Source organism: Diabrotica undecimpunctata, chromosome 7 (assembly GCF_040954645.1).
Source record: "Diabrotica undecimpunctata isolate CICGRU chromosome 7, icDiaUnde3, whole genome shotgun sequence".
Taxonomy (NCBI): domain Eukaryota; kingdom Metazoa; phylum Arthropoda; class Insecta; order Coleoptera; family Chrysomelidae; genus Diabrotica; species Diabrotica undecimpunctata.
In genome coordinates this window covers 91,449,440-91,468,362 of record NC_092809.1, presented here as the reverse complement: position 1 = coordinate 91,468,362, position 18,923 = coordinate 91,449,440, and the positions used below count along the sequence as shown (strand labels likewise).

Sequence of the window (18,923 nt, the reverse complement as noted above, 5' to 3'; positions counted from 1 at the left end):
CCAGCTGCAGGAATTATTTTCCTTGTGGATTTTTATTTTAATTTACTAACCACCAAACGCGTACCGTTGCACAGTTTTGGTTGGTTTATGTTTCGAAGCATGATTACTACGGAGCCAACCTTTAGGCGTAAATTGTGCGGTGGTAAGCCAGGCACGTCCAAAGAGTTTAAAAATTCAATTGGATAGTTGGTGGCTTCATCTTCATTTGTGACGCAGTCAATAGATTTGAATGAATGCATTGTTCCAATGATCTTATTTTGAATTATGTAGTTCAGGTCATCTACATCTTTATTCTTATTCAGGTCATCTACAACCATTCATTATTTTTGTAGTTAGAAATAATATTTGGAAATACATTGATGATAAGTTCGTCTTTTGATGAGACAAAATTACAGAAATTATTTGGAAATGATATTAATCCGCTCGATTCATCGACAGGTACTTGACCATTACCGATAGTCAGCAATTGCTCCGAGAAATCTTCTGCAGATGTATCATTAAGCAATGTAACTCTCATGTTTGTTGTCAGCTGCAGTTTCTTCACATAGCGCCATAGATTTGACGATTTGAGGCAAGTTTTTATTTCATCGGCAGCCGTAGATCTTGGAATTACTGGCAGTATTTGGCGGAAATCGCCAGACAGTAAAATCATTGCTCCTCCAAAACATCTCGAGTCATTGCGTAAATCTTTTAATGTTCGGTTAAGTGCTTCTAAAGCACGTTTATGCGCCATTGTGCATTCGTCCCAGATGATGATTTTCGATGCCGCTAAAACTTTGGCCATTGCTGAGTGTTTTGCAATATTACACGTTGGTTCTTCAATAGTTTGAAGATTTAACGGTAATTTGAATGCTGAATGAGCCGTACGGCATCCTTCTAACAATGTGGCTGCTATTCCAGAAGAAGCAACTGCAACCGCTATGTTGGATCTCTCCCGAACAGTTGCTAAAACTAATGACATAAGGAATGTCTTGTCAGTTCCACCAGGGGCATCTAGGAAATATAAACCACCATTTTCATCAGCGATTGCCTTCATTAAAGTATCATAAACTTCCTTTTGTTGGTAATTCAACAGGGGTACATTCCTTTGAACTACTAAATCTAATTCCTGGTGATCATATTCACGTTCCCGTTCCAATTCTCGATTAAATGCGTTATTCATTTCACGATTTGGCGCTGGCATTCCTAACCTGATTAATAAATTACCGCACATGAGGTAACACATATCTTCGATCAAAAGTAAAGCACGATTATGTATCTCCTTATTCATCTCAATATCGTGATTTCTGGAACTGACACGACTTTGATGTAAAATATCTTCTGACATACTATCCTTGTATTTGTGCCACAGGTTACATGGGTTTGATGGAAAACATGTCGAAATTATGATAGCGAATAATGTGCGTATCTGACTTGGAGATGCAGAGATAATGGCTTCAGCGATTGTCGTATCCCAATGGGTATCGTTTTCTAATAAGTTCAATTCTTCACATGCAGCACGATATGTTACGAATATTACACCATTAACAGTTCGTAGTGTCTCAAATGAAGTTGGCCCACGCACATTTACCAGCAACAACCGCAAATAGAAACATTTATCATTCTTTGGATGAACTGTATACATACGACCAAGAGCATCAGTAGAACGCACATCTGGATACCCAGGAACCGCATCACCTTGCTTCCGTCTTTGAAAATTCTTGGATGAAGCATTCCAAGTATAATAACATTAATAACGTGGCATCTACGAGTAAAGCAAAGTTCGTGCAAACTGATCGCTTTGGCAGATTGCAAAAAAACTAGTCAATGTAGTTGCTGGAGGTGTTTCAGCACGTTGCGTAGCATTCGAAGCCGTGAAATATACTCGTTGACCATTCTCCAGATGCACCGCCAAATGTATAACAGTAGGATAACGTTCGTGAATTGGAAATGCAAATATACGCCAAATCGCTTCATTACAGTTCACATAACGACCAACTTGATAGCGTGAAATTTCATCGTTGGTATTTGAGGATTGCAATCCAAAAACCGCCATATGCCTTTCGTGACATATTTGCAAATATATTTTATGGACTTAACTGAATTGCAGTATTCAACGTTGCAATGTGTCTTGAACGTTTTAGAAATAAGTGGCGAATATGGAACAATCCAACTGTTGTCGACAACGAAATCCATTCTTTTCACTTTCGTTGTGACAGTTCGACCGTCGTCATCTGGTGATCGACGCCGATACAGCGGATACCCATCGTTGCCAGTGACAGTCTCCGCCGTTAATTTCCGTGGATATCGTTTAGAGCACTTTCCATCGACCATGCAAGGTGATTGGGGATTGATGGCACCACACGGTCCATGAATCATATTAGTAGTAACAACATCATGTAGGTCTGGATCGACTTCATGTTTAGGAATCTCGGCACATATGATATCATCTATTTGGTCAGGCTGAATTCTTTCCACTAACCAAATAAGAATGTGTGCGTGCGGCAGGCCTCGCTTTTGCCATTCGATTGAATACATCCAGCATCGAGTATCTCCAAAGACGCGTTGTCTAACAATAAAGTTCATCAGGGACCGAATTTTTTGCCTGAATATACGTGCTGTGATGTCGTGTCTATCATTTGATGTTTGTCCGGGAAGCAACAATTGAGTAATTTCTATCCATTTTGGATTGCAGGTAAAAGTAATAAAGAGATCTGGCCGGCCGTAATGACGAACATGTCATTGCATCTTGTGCATATTCATGCATATGACGTGGGCTACCAATGTACTTCGCCGGCAGAATAGTTAATCGACCAATATTAGCTGCATTTCCTTCAGTACTAACTGCATCTCGTAAATGGATGTACTCCTCAGAACGCAGTTTGGCTTGGTTCAACCTAATAAATGTTAAACGTTCCGTTTCTATTTTTACATACATGTCAACGCAATACTGCTGAAACAATCGACGAAACCGCAGCAAATAGTTGTCAGCATTTTGACGAATCATCAAACGATATGCATAATAATTCATTGAGCTAACTTTCTTTGTAGTTTCTTCACCTGAAATTAAAAATTTGATAATTAACCATTTCAAAGACAAATAATACAGACATTAACCATTATTAAGATACTGATACTTTACCATTCAATGGATTTATCATTTTAATATTAAAATAATATCCATCTTCTCCTTGCCAAAACATCAGTGGGTATTGCAATGCGTCATATGATCGATGAGTTTCAGATATTTGTTGCAGTTGCCCAGTATCGCGACGTGTAAGCACAATATTGCGTTTTTCCAATTGTTCACCAACAATCAGGATGGCAACTTCGTCCACTGTTGGAGCATTAAATGTGCGTTCGTGTGTTCCAGATGGTAGTTTATCTGCTTTGATGACAACTTTATAGTCATCATTTGGCATGCGCTCTAAAGCACTCTTAAACAACCTGACCAACGCATGATGTTCATGAAGCAGACACTGCAAGTCTTGAATAATTGCTCGCTTCATTCCTGCATTGATCCCTAGGCGTCGATCAAGTTGTTCTTCCATGTTGCCCATGAAATATATTTGTAAAAATTTATTCTGTGTATCTTTGAAAGGTAGTAATAATCCAATTCGATGGTGAATCTGTCCTTGTATCTACAAAATAAAAACCAGACAGTATTAACTGGGTTATAAACACTTTTTCTGTGGGAGAGTAATTCTTTAACTACATTCTATGTAAGTACAAAAATAAATACCTTAAATGTCGGATTAAATCCTCCTTCTTCGATAATGTCTGCCCCAAATGACGTCATTTGGAAACAACTATTGTATTTTCGAGTATTTGCAAGAAAGTGGCGTGATTCTTGTGTTTCGCCACAAAGCAATGAATACAATGGCTCATGTGGCGGAGTCAACACTGGCAATTTCACTTTACCATTAAGGCAGCATAATCCAGGCGTTTCTCCGGAAAACTTTAATGCACCACAATACTCGCAAACAACGTCCATTTGCCAAATGCAAACGCTAGGATGCAAGCTGTAATCATTGCTGCAATCGTATCGAAACGCTGCTCGATTCAAATCAGCTAAATATCTTGTTCTGCGTCGTAAATTATCTATTTGTTGCCTTCTGTTGTTCGCTCGACGATTCTGCATTGCCAACCGAGCTGTTTCACGGGCTGCTTCACTTTGCTCTCGTGATTGAGAAGCACGAAGTCGAGTCATACTATCGCGGCGCTGTTCACGTGCAATTTCTTGTTCTTCTTCACTCCTTTCATTTCAGTATTTTGTATTCTTCTTGCATTACGGCTTTGTCGGGAAAGATTCGATCGTCTTGGTCGCGGAATTATTAATTAAACTTCACTTCACTTCAATTACGGCTTTGTCGGGAAAGATTCGATCGTCTTGGTCGCGGCATTATTAATTAAACTGCACTTCACTTCAATCCACTTGTTAATTATTTATTTAATAGAAATAGTTTTAATATTGATTTCTTACAAATATCAAATTGTCATCCATACGTCATTACATAGCTGTTATTTTACGTCAATTACATAGCTGTCATTTGCGTTTTGTTATTCCAAGTCTGATTCTTTCTTGTTATACCACGTTTTATAGTGACTGACGTTTCATATCAAGTCACACGGGAACGCTGTCGAACGGGATAAAAAGTATCCTATGTCCATCTCCTGGCTCTAAGCTACCTCCCTACCAATTTTCAGCCAAATCTGTTCTGCCGTTCTTGAGTTATAAGTGGTGTAACTAACACGACTTTCTTTTATATATATAGATTATCAATAAGATACGACTCAAGAAACATTATTCCAGTTTTACTACCTATTTGATTACTAGGCAGGTCCGTATTATTTTTAAACACATTTTCCGTGTTAAAATCAAAAATGGAACCTAATATTCAGAGTCTCTCTAACATACCACAAGTATCGCAATTACAGACAAATACCAATAAAACCTATTCATCAGCAGCTTCTGCACAATTTCGCTCAAAACACCAAGCAATTGTCTTCAGCGCTTTAGAAAATACTCGACTGCAATATTACTTAATTCCTTTGGGTAACCTAATTCATCCCAAAAATATTATATTTTCCTCCCGACTATCCAATAATCGGATTTGCATGTACCTTGCAAACAAAAAAATTGTGGACGAATTCATGCAAAACCATGGACACATACAAATCCAGAACAATATTATACAAGCTAGAAGATTAATCTCACCAGCGGAATGTATTGTTTTTTCGAACGTATGTCCAACAATACCACACAGTCTGTTGATTAGTTGATTATCTGCAAAGTATTGGACTTAATATGGTCTCTCCTGTCACTTTTCTAAAAATCAGTTCCACCCTTCCCGAATATAATCATATTTTAAGTTTCAGAAGACAGATATACGTCAGTCCCCATAATATCTCCTTACCCGACTCATTCTTATATCAACAAACTATGGCCTGTTATAACTGCAAAAAGTCTGGGCATATCGCCACCAACTGTCCCGATAAACTAGAATCAACAACAAATTTAATTGATTCTAATAACAGTCAATCTACTACTCCTTTCTCCCCTGACATCATGCCCCAACCTGCATCAACATCCATATCAAACGAACAAATTTCCGTCCAAGAAAAATTAGCAAATAATCTGAGCAATACTAACGGTCAAGAAGAAGTTAACACCATAGAAAGCTGCAAAGTAATCAATATCTCAATAACTCATACAAAAAAATCATTTGCTGTATCTATTTGATCACAGAGAAAAACTTTTAAAAAAGGTAATGCAGGATCTTCAATTAAATTTTCTAAATGATGGTTCACCTACAAGATTTAACATCTGCACTGGAGAATCCTCCGTGATAGATTTAAGCTTCTGTGATCCAGGTCTTGCTCCGCGTCTCTCTTGGAATGTTCTCGAGTATACTTATGGTAGCGACCATCACCCTATTACCATTGAGAATCTCTCAGGTCAGCCTTGCCCAATATCCTTCTTGCCCAGATGGAATATAAATTCGGCTAAGTGGATCGATTTTGAAAATTATATAGATAAGGCTTTGGAGAGTCTTATACTGAATGATAATATAAACGATTCTTTAGGTACTTTAGGAATTCGGAGTGTAACGAAGCAGTACGTGCCAGCAAAAGAGCTTTTAATATATTTAAGAAGCATAAAACACTCGAAAATAAAATTAACTACAAAAAAATGAAAGCTAGAGCTCAACGTTTAATAAATCAAACAAAAAAATCCAGTTGGGCCCAATATGTCTCTAGCATTAACATCTCCACTCCTGTAAGAGAAGTATGGAAGAAAATACGTAAAATTTCTGGTATAAAGGAGTCATCCCCAATATCTAGTCTCAAAATAGGTAATCAAATTGTCACCTCTCCTCTTGAAATTGTTAATACATTAGCTAAAACCTATAGAGAACTGTCTTGCAATGAAAATTTTGACCCTGTATTTCTGGAAAATAAACTAGAGGCCAAAAGGTCTAACCTCTATTTAGAAAACCATAACATTCCATTAAACGCTCCACCTACGTTACAAGAACTAAACAACTTACTGAACGATCTAAAAGAAACAAGTCCTGGGCCTGACGATATCCCAACTATTTTCTTAAAACACCTACCCTCTTCCGCTAAAAATTACATGCTTCAATTATTTAACTTCATTTAGCAGCGACACCAGTACCCATTTGTTTGGTCAAAATCTATCAATCTCCCATTTCTCAAAAGCCAAAAATCTCGTCTAGACCCCAATTCCTATAGACCGATAAGTCTGACTTGTGCAATGGGCAAGCTACTAGAAAAAATTATTAACTCAAGGCTGATTTGGCATCTAGAAAACTCGAACTTACTTATAAACGAACAAAATGGTTTCCGACAAAATCGGTCCGGAATAGACAACATATTAGACCTGGAAAGTGATATTCACGAATCTCTAGCAACAGAACAGCATTGTATCGCAGTATTTTTTGACTTAAGAAAAGCATTTAATACATGTTGGAGATTCAACATTTTAAAAAAGTTACAGTCATGGAACATTCGTGGAAATTACCTTCATTTTATTAAGAACTTTCTAGAAAACAGATCTTTTCGTGTAAGAGTTAACCACTACTATTCCGAAATGCAGGAGGAAAAAAACGGTATCCCTCAAGGCTCAATTATTAGTCCTACACTTTTCTTAATTGCTATTAATGACATAATCAAAAACCCCAAAAAACCTTTAAAAGCACGTTTATATGCAGATGACTTGGTGGTTTACGTAAAAGGCAAAGATATTAATTTAACTTCAACAATTTTGCAAACTTTCTTACAAAAACTCGAAAAGTGGTCTCGCGATACTGGTTTTCAATTCTCGGTTACAAAAACCGTTGGTATGGTATTCTCAAAAAAAGAACTTCTCAAATAATTCCAATCTCAAGTTTTTCAATACATCGCTATCCTTCAAATCATGTGTAAAATTCTTAGGTATGTGATTTTGACTTGTCATAAGAAACTTAACCTAATGAGAACACTGTCAAATAGATACTGGGGCTCTCATCTCTCTACCTTACTTACAATCTATAGAACTCTAATTAGATCAAAAATTGAATATAGATCAATCGCTTACGCCTCTGCTTCCCCCACATTATTAAAACAACTAGACTCTATTCACAACACAGCACTTTCTTGGCGCATTTCGAACGTCACCGGTGGAAAGTTTATATTCTGAAAGTGGAGAGCCTTCATTATATCATAGCCGAATTTCCTTAACACTTTCACACGCAACGTCAATAGCCTCAAATATAAACAAACCTCTATTTAATAATATGTTCACTAATAAATATATAAATCTCTTTACCAATAGTACCAAACATAAGCCTTACTATGAGCGAGTACGGTGTTACCTAAGATGTCTTAATATAGAATTCCCAATTACCTTTCCAATCAATATTAAAAGCCCCTCTCCTTGGAAAATTAATACCCCAAATTTAAATACTTGTCTAACCCAATACAACAAACATATTAACTTTTACGCAGAGATTAAGAATAATCTTGATCTAATTCTCCGTCAGCATTACGAACATTGCTATAAAATCTTTACAGATGCATCTAAGTGTGATAAAGGAGTAGGTGCTGCATTCGTTACTCCAAGCGATACATATCAATTTCGTCTTCCGACCTTCTTTTCGATTTTCTCCGCTGAGCTCTATGCAATGTTTAAAGCTATCATGCATATAAATTCTAATAACATTCCTAACTCTGTTATCTTAAGTGACTCACTAAGCGCCCTTCAAACTCTTAAACAGATCTATCCTAAAGGTCCCCTTGAGAAACTGATAAAACTAGAACTCATGAAGGCTCAAGAAAATTCTAGGAGTATCAGATTTATATGGATTCCATCCCACATTGGCATTGCTGGCAACGAAAGTGCGGACCAGTGCGCGAGTGAAATGGCTAAATGTGCCGATATAGAAAAAGCCGAGAATCGAAATACCGATAGTGATATAAAATCTTTTATAAAAAATCGAGTTTTGTGCAAGTGGCAAAACAAATGGCAATCTTCTCAAACATCACTGAAGCAAATTAAAAATGACGTTACATCTTGGCAACCCTCAACCAGGAACAGAAGAGAACAATTGGTGATAACTAGATTACGAATTGGACACACGAGACTTACTCACTCATATTTACTGCCCAAAAGTGATCCACCTATTTGTGAAACATGTAATGTACAAATAACCGTTAACCATTTATTAATTGAAGGCCATAGATTTTGCCAATTTTCGTCTTACATTTAACATACCTAACAGTTTAAGTAATTTATTAGGCACTAATTTTTCAGTTAGTAATATTGTAAATTTCTTAAAATCTATAGGAATATTTTATAAACTCTAATTTTGTAATTCTGTAGCCGCCGCTAATAACCATTATCGTGGATGCGGCTGTAATTTCTAAATAATAAAAAAAAAAACTACGAAACATTGTTTCAAAAATGATATAAAACCAAATTAAAACTGAATTATTCTTCCTACGTGCATAATTTTAAACACCATATTATAATGGAATATGGATAGACTATCCCATCGGTCACTTGTGCTTAAAATCATTTAATCACATTTAGTTATATATAATTATATGCACATAACATAAACAGATTACCTTCTTGTTTTATTTTTTTTTATAATAAAATGAATCACAAATGTAAAATTTAATTTTTATTACAGTAAATTTTGGCTTAATCCCATATAATATTTAACTTAAACATGTCACAAGAAAACTGTTTCAGAACACATTTAATCAAGAATATTACTTAGAAATAACAAGCCTGGAAGAACCTAACCCATGCCAATATGTATTCACCAACACAATTTAAATGTTTTTGTAAAGGTAGAAACACCAATTCGCTATTGGATACTTGTAAAAAAATAAATACACCACGAACCTTTTCCACAGTTAGGAAAATCAAGGCCAAAAACGGGTTTAAAAAATGAATTCCATAACAAAATGTATTTATATAATATATAAATACATTTTGTTATATATATATATATATATATATATATATATATATATATATATAATATGGTAATAACTACAAAACTAAAAGCTCTAAAAATAATTAAACAATGGTATATATAGTCTCTCCATATATCGTCACACATTGGATGATCCAGGGACGTAACTCCTCCGCCCTTAGTAAGAAGCCTATGCTTGGCGTGTGTCTCTTTACACAATAAATCCTTGGGTTTCTTCTTTTTCTTCTTTCTTCTTGTCTTCTTTGTCGCACAGTTTTACAATATTTAGTTAAATTATATGAAATTTAAATGAAAATTATTACATATTATATACAAATTGTCCAAAAACTTGTTCCTTCAAAAAAAAAATGAATCAATGTCTTTCAAATCAGATTTTTGTGTTTCTAACTTTTCTAAAACATCTTTTGTCTTTCTAAGACTATTTGTATTGAGGTTTATTGGTGAAATATTTGAACTTTCATTTTTAAAAATATTGATTAAAGGAATAACTTTTAGAATATTAATATTTTTTTCCTTCTTTGTGATAACTGCGGGAATTAAATCCATTTGCCACACTACTTATTGTTGATCTTAATATTTCTTTGACGGTAATGCGACGTCATACTACATTGGTCATTTTAATACTAAATATGTTATTAGTTATTATACATTTTTTTACCCTTTTTTATGTTAGTTTAGTTTAGTCTAGTTTTAGTTAAAGTTTTTTTCTTTACTTTATTATTAATATTAATCAATTAAAAATCTTTTAAATTTTACTTTCAATATCTAACATGCAGTTTATATTACACTTTTTTAAACCATGGTAACTATTACGTCATTACGTTATTTTGAAACCAATATGACAAATTAAAACTTCTCGTTTTAAGCTATGCTGTTTTAGAGCATTTGAAAATCATTTAATAACGCTGGATGCCGGCGTCTCACACGTTAATACAGTCATATTTTGAGGTACCGGCATCTCACACGAAAGCCAAGGTGTTAATTTTTTTTTGTTTTTTACATTAGCAAGGAATAAGCAGTACCACTTATTAGTTTTTCAGTGTCATGTAGCAAATTTCTGTACTCGAATACATATATAAATGTAGGCATAAATGAAAGAGCTTCTGATTAAGGTATTTACAGAAAATGTGATCTTAACAAAGTAGTTAAGCAAAATTTATTTAAATTTCCTAATAATAAACCTTTTTTATTAAGAAATACACAAGTGCCATTTATTTTTGTTGGCGATGTAGCATTTCCTCTATCTACACACATACCTAATGAAATTTTATCAATTAAGAAATATGACTCGACAAGAACGTGTTTTTGACTACAGACTTTTGAAATACTTTCCAATCGATTTCGTGTTCTCTTAAATAGTAAACCAGAGAAACTGAAAATTTTAATTCTAGCCTATTGTACACTGCACAGCTTCTTGAGACATAATTAAAAGAGAAAATATACTGGTGTCAAACCTATAAGAGATATTAATAGAAAATATGCGTTAGTTTGTGCTGTAAGTATAGAAGGTGGCAATCGGCCTAAAAAATTTGACCGTTGTCATAAGAGAAGAACTTGAAGAGTATGTTAATGGAGTTGGTAGTGTTTCTTGTCAAGATAATATATGCTTATGTATGATAGAGGCTAACTCCTATAAAGTTAAATTTCACAAATCATATATTTATAGTTTTAACTTAAATCTGACAAATAAATACTTATTAAAGAAATAAATTTTTTATTTGTATTAAAAAAAACATATTTTTTCACAAGACTATGATAATAAACACAGTTTAATTTTTTTCCTTTATTTTTAATAATTATGTGCTATTACCGAGAAAAGTACAGAAATATCGAAATATTCAATAATATAAAAAGCTACACTACTTCTTGCTTTATATATATATATATATATATATATATATATATATATATATATATATACCGGGTGGTCCAAAAGCCGATCTCTCGGCTATACATCAGAAACTATTTATGTTATAACTTTAGGAGAAATAAATCCTTAGTAAAAGTGGCCAAGAGAAATCGCTGGAAATAACTTTAATAAAGTTTCTGGGTTAACCGCTAGTGGACGTAACCTGTGAAGAAAACTTTGAAAACCAGTTTTTTGGGAAATATGCCCAATTATACCAAGTGTTAAATAAGTAAACTAGAAAGAGGCCTAAATTCTGCACGAAGCTATTCAAGTACTTTTTTACTGTTTCAAATTAAGGGTGGGGGAGAGTGGGAAAGTATTTGTGGATAAATACCTATAACTTTGGTTTGGATCAACCGATTTTAACGAAATTAGTGTCATTAGAAAGAGTGTGGATGAATTAATTTAAATCTACTATAAAATAATTGTATTTAGTTTTAATTGTCATAGGTAGAGGGTACTTTCGAATAGAAAAAACTAAAATTTGTTTTTCTTCAAAATGTTTAACGGAAACATCTACTTATTGTAAATTATAATTAAACTAAATTAAATCGTAACAAAATGGCGCAAACCGCATGTTAATAGCTTTTGTCGAACTCGAGATATGAATAAAAACGCATAAACATAAGTAAGTATAGTATTGACTCACCCTGTATTATAAATTAAATTAAAAAATGATGAGGTATGACCAAAAATAATTCAATCAATGTTCTTGCTTTAAATCAACAGAATCCACATATACGTAGTCGGCAAATCTCTATAGAATTAAACATACCCAAAACTACTGTTCTAAGGATTTTAAAATATCACAGGTTGGTTTTTCATATTATAAAGTGTACGTTTAGGTCAGAAACTTGGAATTCCCTTTAAACTTTAGATTCAACTGTTATTTTAATATTTCGATAAAAACGGCAACACGGCGCTTTTATCCTTTTATTCGTTTCTTCAAAATACTTATACACGACTTATTTTGTGAGACAATTATATAGTGGTTTGTTTTTCACCAATATTTGTTGTTCTGTTTTTTAGACTGCATCCATATCATGTAGTTCTCCACCAAGCTTTACATGAGAGAGATTTTGATGCAAGGCTGGATTATTGCAATTGGATGTTAGGTCTGCTAGAAGAAGAACCGCATATCATGTCAAAGATTTTGTGGACAGACGAGGCTGCGTTTAATAGTGCGGGTGGTGTTAATCTGCATAATATGCATTATTGGGCTGAAGAAAATCCGCACTGGATACATGAGGTGCAGGTTCAAGGTAGATGGAGTCTTAATGTTTGGTGTGGTATAGTTGATGGAAAGATCGTATGTCAATATTTCTTTGATAGAACTTTAAATGGCGAAACATATTTGGATTTTCTGGAAAAGCAGTTGACTGTTTTATTGGAACATATTTCCTTATAAACAAGAAGATATATAATATTACAACATCACAGGTGTCCTGCGCACTTGGCGCAAATGGATTGGAAGGCGAAGTATATTTTGATGACCAGCTAGATCTCCAGACTTAACATGTCTGGACTTTTATCTGTAGGGAAGATTGAAGGACTTAGTGTACCAAACTCGACCAACCACGCGAGACGACATGAAACAGCGCATTATAAACGCAATAAATAGTATATTAACAGCTGAGATTGAAGCAGCTGTTATGTCTACTCGCGAAAGATTACATCTTTGTGTGGACAACGATGGAAAACAATTTGAACATTTAATTGGACATTAAGTTTTAGTGATCAAGATATTTGTATAATCTTTCACATATTTAATTTTAAATTATAATAAAGGGTGAATCAATACTATACTTACTTATGTTTATGCGTTTTTATTCATATCTCGAGTTCGACAAAAACTATCAACATGCGGTTTGCGCCATTTTGTTACGAATTTAATCTTGTTTGATTATAATTTACAATAAATAGGTGTTTTCATTAAACATTTTGAGGAAAAACAAATTTTAATTTTTTCTATTCGAAAGTACCCTCTACCCATGACAAATAAACCAAATGCAATTGTTTTATAGTACATGTAAATTAAATCATCTGCACTCTTTCTAATTACACTAATTTTGTTAAAATCGGTTAATCCAAACCAAAGTTATAGGTATTTATCCACAAATACTTTCCCACTCTCCCCTACCGTTTATTTGAAAAAATAAAAAAAAAAGCAGTTGAACAACTTTGTGCGGAATTTAGGACTTTTTCTAGTTTACTTATTTACCACTTGGTATAATTGGGCATATTTCACAAAAAACTGGTTTTCAAATTTTTCCTCACAGGTTACGCCCCCTAGCGGTTAACCCAGAAACTTAAAAGTTTTTCCAGTGATTTCTCTCGGCCACTTTTACTAAGGAATTTTTTCTCCTAAAGTTATAACATGAATAGTTTCTGATATATAGCCGAGTGATCGGCTTATTGGACCACCCGGTATATATATATATATATACATATATATATATATATATACATATATATATATATATATATATATATATATGTATATATATATATATATATATATATATATATATATATATATATATATATATATATATATAAACTAAGGAACACTAAGACTCAGTTAAATTTTAATTTTAATTTAATTAAAATTTAACGGATTATAAATAAATTGTTGGAAGTGCATCTCATGATCTTTCTAGTTCTCTACATAACAATTTTAATGTTTTTTACTTAAGTTTTTTATAATAATTTTTTATATACATGTATGATTATCACATGTTCTTTTGCTGTGCTAAGTCTGTTAATTTGTAAACTGTACCTAGTTTCAATTAATTGTTTATACAACTTTATCTCTAAATGTCCAGTATCGTAAGCTTTTTCCCACTTTTAATATCATTGACTGCTACATGTCGTTGTAAGGTAACACACATGTAATAACTTCTCTATGGATGTTTGGTTTTCATATTGTTCTTTTTAGATGAACTGATGATGCTTTCTGAGCAGAAAGCGAAACGTCTTCCATAAATAGATGAAGTAGCCACCTTCTTTGTCTTTTATTTCTCCACTTTGACCGAAAAACTTTCGAGTGTTCCTTAGTTTATATTGGGTTGACGGTCGTTCCTTTTCTCGATATATATATATATATATATATATATATATATATATATATATATATATATATATATATATATATATATATATATATATATATACATATATATATATATATATATATACATATATATATATATATATATATATATATATATATATATATATATTAATATGTTCTATTTTAACTCTATTGATGTTTATAGATACAATCTACTTCAATTCATTAATCAGTTAATTAATTAATTAAAACAAAACATAAACAAAATATAAATCTCAGGGATGAATAATCCTATCACTACTTACTTTTGTGGCTTCAAATATTTCTCAGTGGTTTCCTTATATGGATAGATAAAAGAGAATCAAAATAATACACATGGATTTCAATTAGAAATTATAAAAATCGTTTATTTTATCAAAACAGAAATCGATATTCAATATTACAAATTTTATTTATTCTGCTATCTTCATTATTTCTCTACTTCTGCTTTACAGAATGTTCTCGATGTTCAGTTTTCTTGATATATAAAATGTGGTATTTAACACGAACAACAATACATTAAGGATTTATATCATCTCTCGACTTGGCCTATTACTCGTTCCACGATTTGTTTGATGATGCTTGTAACTTTTCAAACACAAACCGGCCTTTTTCTTTTTTAGTACACTGCACTCCAAACTGGACTTCTCCTTTCGATCGAACAAAACACACTGCGACACTCTCCCCATTCATTCTTCGACTTCCAAATCCACAATTCCCCCACAATTAATTTTCCATCTCCATCTTTTTGTCTTTATGGAGTTTCAAGAAAGAAATAAAATTCCGTATCCTTATTCTATTTTATACAAATAATCAAATTCTTATCTATTTTTAAGACTCTTAATACAAAGGTAGATTTAAACTATCTACTATGTACCGTACTAATGAGTTTCCTCATTGGAAATGGGACTAGTAAACAATTCTGCGAAACACTCTCTTAAAACTAGCTATAATTCTTTTTACAAACTTGTCATATACAAGGCGTTAAAAATTTATATGTTCGTGGTTGAGAAACATGAAATTTTTTATTTTAATTGAAATTTTAAATAGGAATATAGTTTTTTATTTCTCATGTCAAATAGGAATATAACTATTTATATATATATATATATATATATATATATATATATATATATATATATATATATATATATATATATATATATATATATATATATATATATATATATAAGAAACAAGAAGTACTTGTGACTCGTTTGGAAAAATATATAAATGTTTTGGATGGGTTGGAGTCAATAAAAGGGGCTATTGGTTAACTATTTATTATCTCGAGCTTTCAATTGTGTTTACGAGTCTTATCAAGAGCTGCTAAAAAAGACAAAATATCTTACAAAGTTGAACTAGAAAGAAAAAATTTTTTTTGTTAACTTATCAAATAAAATTAGTTTGGTTAATAAAATTGCTGCAAATACATTTAAAAAAAAAATTAATAATAAAATGCCTTTATCTAATAAATTCTTCCCTGAAATTTTAATAATTTTGAAAACATTTTCTTAACAAAAATAGTTGAATTTATAAATAGTTTAAAGTAGCAACCAATTACAAATAAGCCTCAATGTCATAAATGCCAACTTAAAAATTTTACTTTTGACAATTATATTGTCAAAAATAAAATTTTGTTTATAAATTCTTTTTTGTTTAGTAACAAAAACGAATGTTGTTGTTCGTAATGTTCTTAAGATTAAAGACAAAACATTACGATAAAGACAAAAAAGAGAATATATAATACCCTTATCCTGACATATGGGTCCGAAAACTGGACAATAAACAAGAGAAATAGAGGTAGAATAAGAGCAGTAGAAATGGAGTTCCTGAGGAGAAGCTGTAGACTTACAAAAAGACACAGAATTGGAAACGCAGAGATTAAGCGGAGAATGGGAGTGCAATCAGACATAATCGACTATATAGAGGAGAAGAGACTATCCTGGTACGGCCACGTCAGAAGAGCGGACAGAGGACGCTGGATAAACAAAATCACAGAATGGAGCCCGATTGGAAGAAGAAAGAGAGGAAGACCCCGAAGGTCATTCAGAGATGAAATCGACGAGGCTATGGAGAAAAGAACCCTGCGAGATGGAGACTGGAATGACAGGGAAAATTGGAGAAAACGGTTGAGTGAAGGAAGACAGTGAAAACTGTGGAAATCCTTAGTAGTAGTAGTACAAAAAAGAAGAAGCTTTATTCACCATTGATAGATGTCTGAAAAAATGTAACAAATATATGGAAAATTAAATAAAAATGTGATATTTTTCAAGTTTTATATATAAATTATAAAGAAATAATATAATTATAAATTTTGCTTAGATTTTGAATTTCTGATATTTTGTTTAAATTATTATCACTTTTGCCAATACAAACCATTTCCAAAAAAGTCCTTTTGAATTTATTACTTTCACTACAAAAAATTTTAATGTTATCAAAATCAATAATATGGTCTTTATCGATTACATGCTCTGCCAAAGCACAAGATGGTTTTTTAATTCTGCAATCACTTTTGTGAGAAATAATGCGATTTGAAAGATTTCTTCCGGTCTCACCAACATAGTCAGCTTCACACTGAGTACAACTAATGCTGTATACTACCACTAAACTATACCACTAAAGGTCAATAACCTTTAGTGTTTGTATTAATTTAGGTGTTAATGATGGTATAAAAGGTAGTGAATGATAATAGATGTTGTGATTGTTAGATACAATGTTTTGAGATTTAGCAAAAAATGGTGTTAAGTTATTTATATTAACAGTATTAGAAAAAGCATTAAAAAAATTGTTAAAAAATATTTTAGTTGAAAACTCTTATCCTCCAGATATGCTACATAGGATACATAGTCATTTTCAGAAAGTTTAGGCCTTTTTCACATCTATTTAACATATATTCTATGTGAGATTTCCATGTGAGCTTGTGATCCAGTATAATGCCCAAATATTTAATTACCTTTTTAAAAGGAATTTCTCGCTGTTTTACTATAAATGTTTCGATATTGGGAATATTATGTCTACTGAAAATGGTCATTGCTGATTTTGTGGCCGACAGCTGAAGGTGATTTTCTTCCAACCATATTTCTACAACGTTGTAGGTATCCATTAAAAATCCAAAAGCTTCATCTCTCTTCTTTGTTTCACAGTAAATGCTGAAGTCATCTGCATATTGGATGATCTTAAATGGATATTTTTCCAACTTTAATTTATGTAGGTCAGCTGTGTATAAATTGAAAAGAAAAGGACTTAAGACAGCTCCTTGTGGAATTCCTGTAAAAACATATCTTGGGCCTAATAAATGGTTGTTAAACTCCCTGACATAAACATGTCTTTCTGAATATAATCCGATAATAGCATACACTATTGCCTTAGGAATGTTAAAATCAATAATCATTTTTTTACTCAAAATATTTAAGCTTAAGGTGTCATATGCTTTCTCAATATCAATAAAAATTGTTGGAAGAAAGTTATTTCTAGAGAAATTATTTTGAATATTTGTTACTAAGGTTGTAAGTGCATCTAGCGTACCCACTCCTCTTTTGTATGCAAATTGACAGGGCGTAAGCAGGTCTTTTTTATGTAGCCACCATTCCAGCCTATGTTTTATCATACGTTCGAAAGTTTTTTGCACACATGATAGCAGAGAAATTGGTCTATAATAATGGGCCAAGTTAGGGTCTTTACCTTGTTTAGGAATCGGTGTGATTATAATTTTCCTAAAATCTTCAATGCACTCACCTGCAAGCATCTCATCAAAAATTTGTAGAAGAAACCTTTTTGCTATAATTGGTAGGTTCTCTAACATCGGATACTTTATTTGATCAAAACCCTGGGCAGTACTTTTTTTATTTCTTAAAGCATAATTTAGTTCATTAATGTGAAAATTATTTGCCAAAAAATGTTTTTTATCTAAGATCGTATGTTCGATATTTACAGTGGAAGGAACAGTCTGGGGAGCTACATGATTAAAAAACTCATCTATTAAATCATCATTATGTGGCTTACCAATGTTTATTGTTTTACGATTCATTTTTTTTGCTTGTTTCCATATCATGCTAGCTGGAGTATTTTTGTTGAGATTGGAACACCATTCAATCCAACTTTTTTTAGCTTTTTCTTTTAATGTTCGTTTAGTAAGTGCCATGCATTTTTTGTATGCAAGAAAATTATCTTTTGTGGGGTTTTCTTTTGTATACTTGCAGTACATGTTTCCTTTCAGAAATTATGTTGTCACATTCTGCATCCCACCAAGGTGAAGGTGTTCGATTTTTGCACTTAAACGGTCTGTATTCTTTTAAAGAATGCATATTTTTCTTTGGTGGTTGGATATTCTGCATCAGTAAAGTTATAAAAGTAGTCTTTCACAAACTCTTTATATTGTTCCCAATTAGCTCCTTTTAGGTTCCATCTATAT

General features: G+C 32.5%; 2 protein-coding genes across 2 annotated transcripts; both read right to left on the bottom strand.

The window, feature by feature from the left end:
• Positions 1-307: 307 nt before the first annotated feature.
• Positions 308-1,624, bottom strand: LOC140446542 (uncharacterized). Its single transcript, XM_072539107.1, has one exon. It carries the CDS (start codon positions 1,622-1,624, stop codon positions 308-310), a length of 1,317 nt encoding a protein of 438 aa, XP_072395208.1.
• Positions 1,625-1,962: 338 nt separating this feature from the next.
• Positions 1,963-2,517, bottom strand: LOC140446541 (uncharacterized). The gene has a single exon (XM_072539106.1). It carries the CDS (start codon positions 2,515-2,517, stop codon positions 1,963-1,965), a length of 555 nt encoding a protein of 184 aa, XP_072395207.1.
• Positions 2,518-18,923: the final 16,406 nt, after the last annotated feature.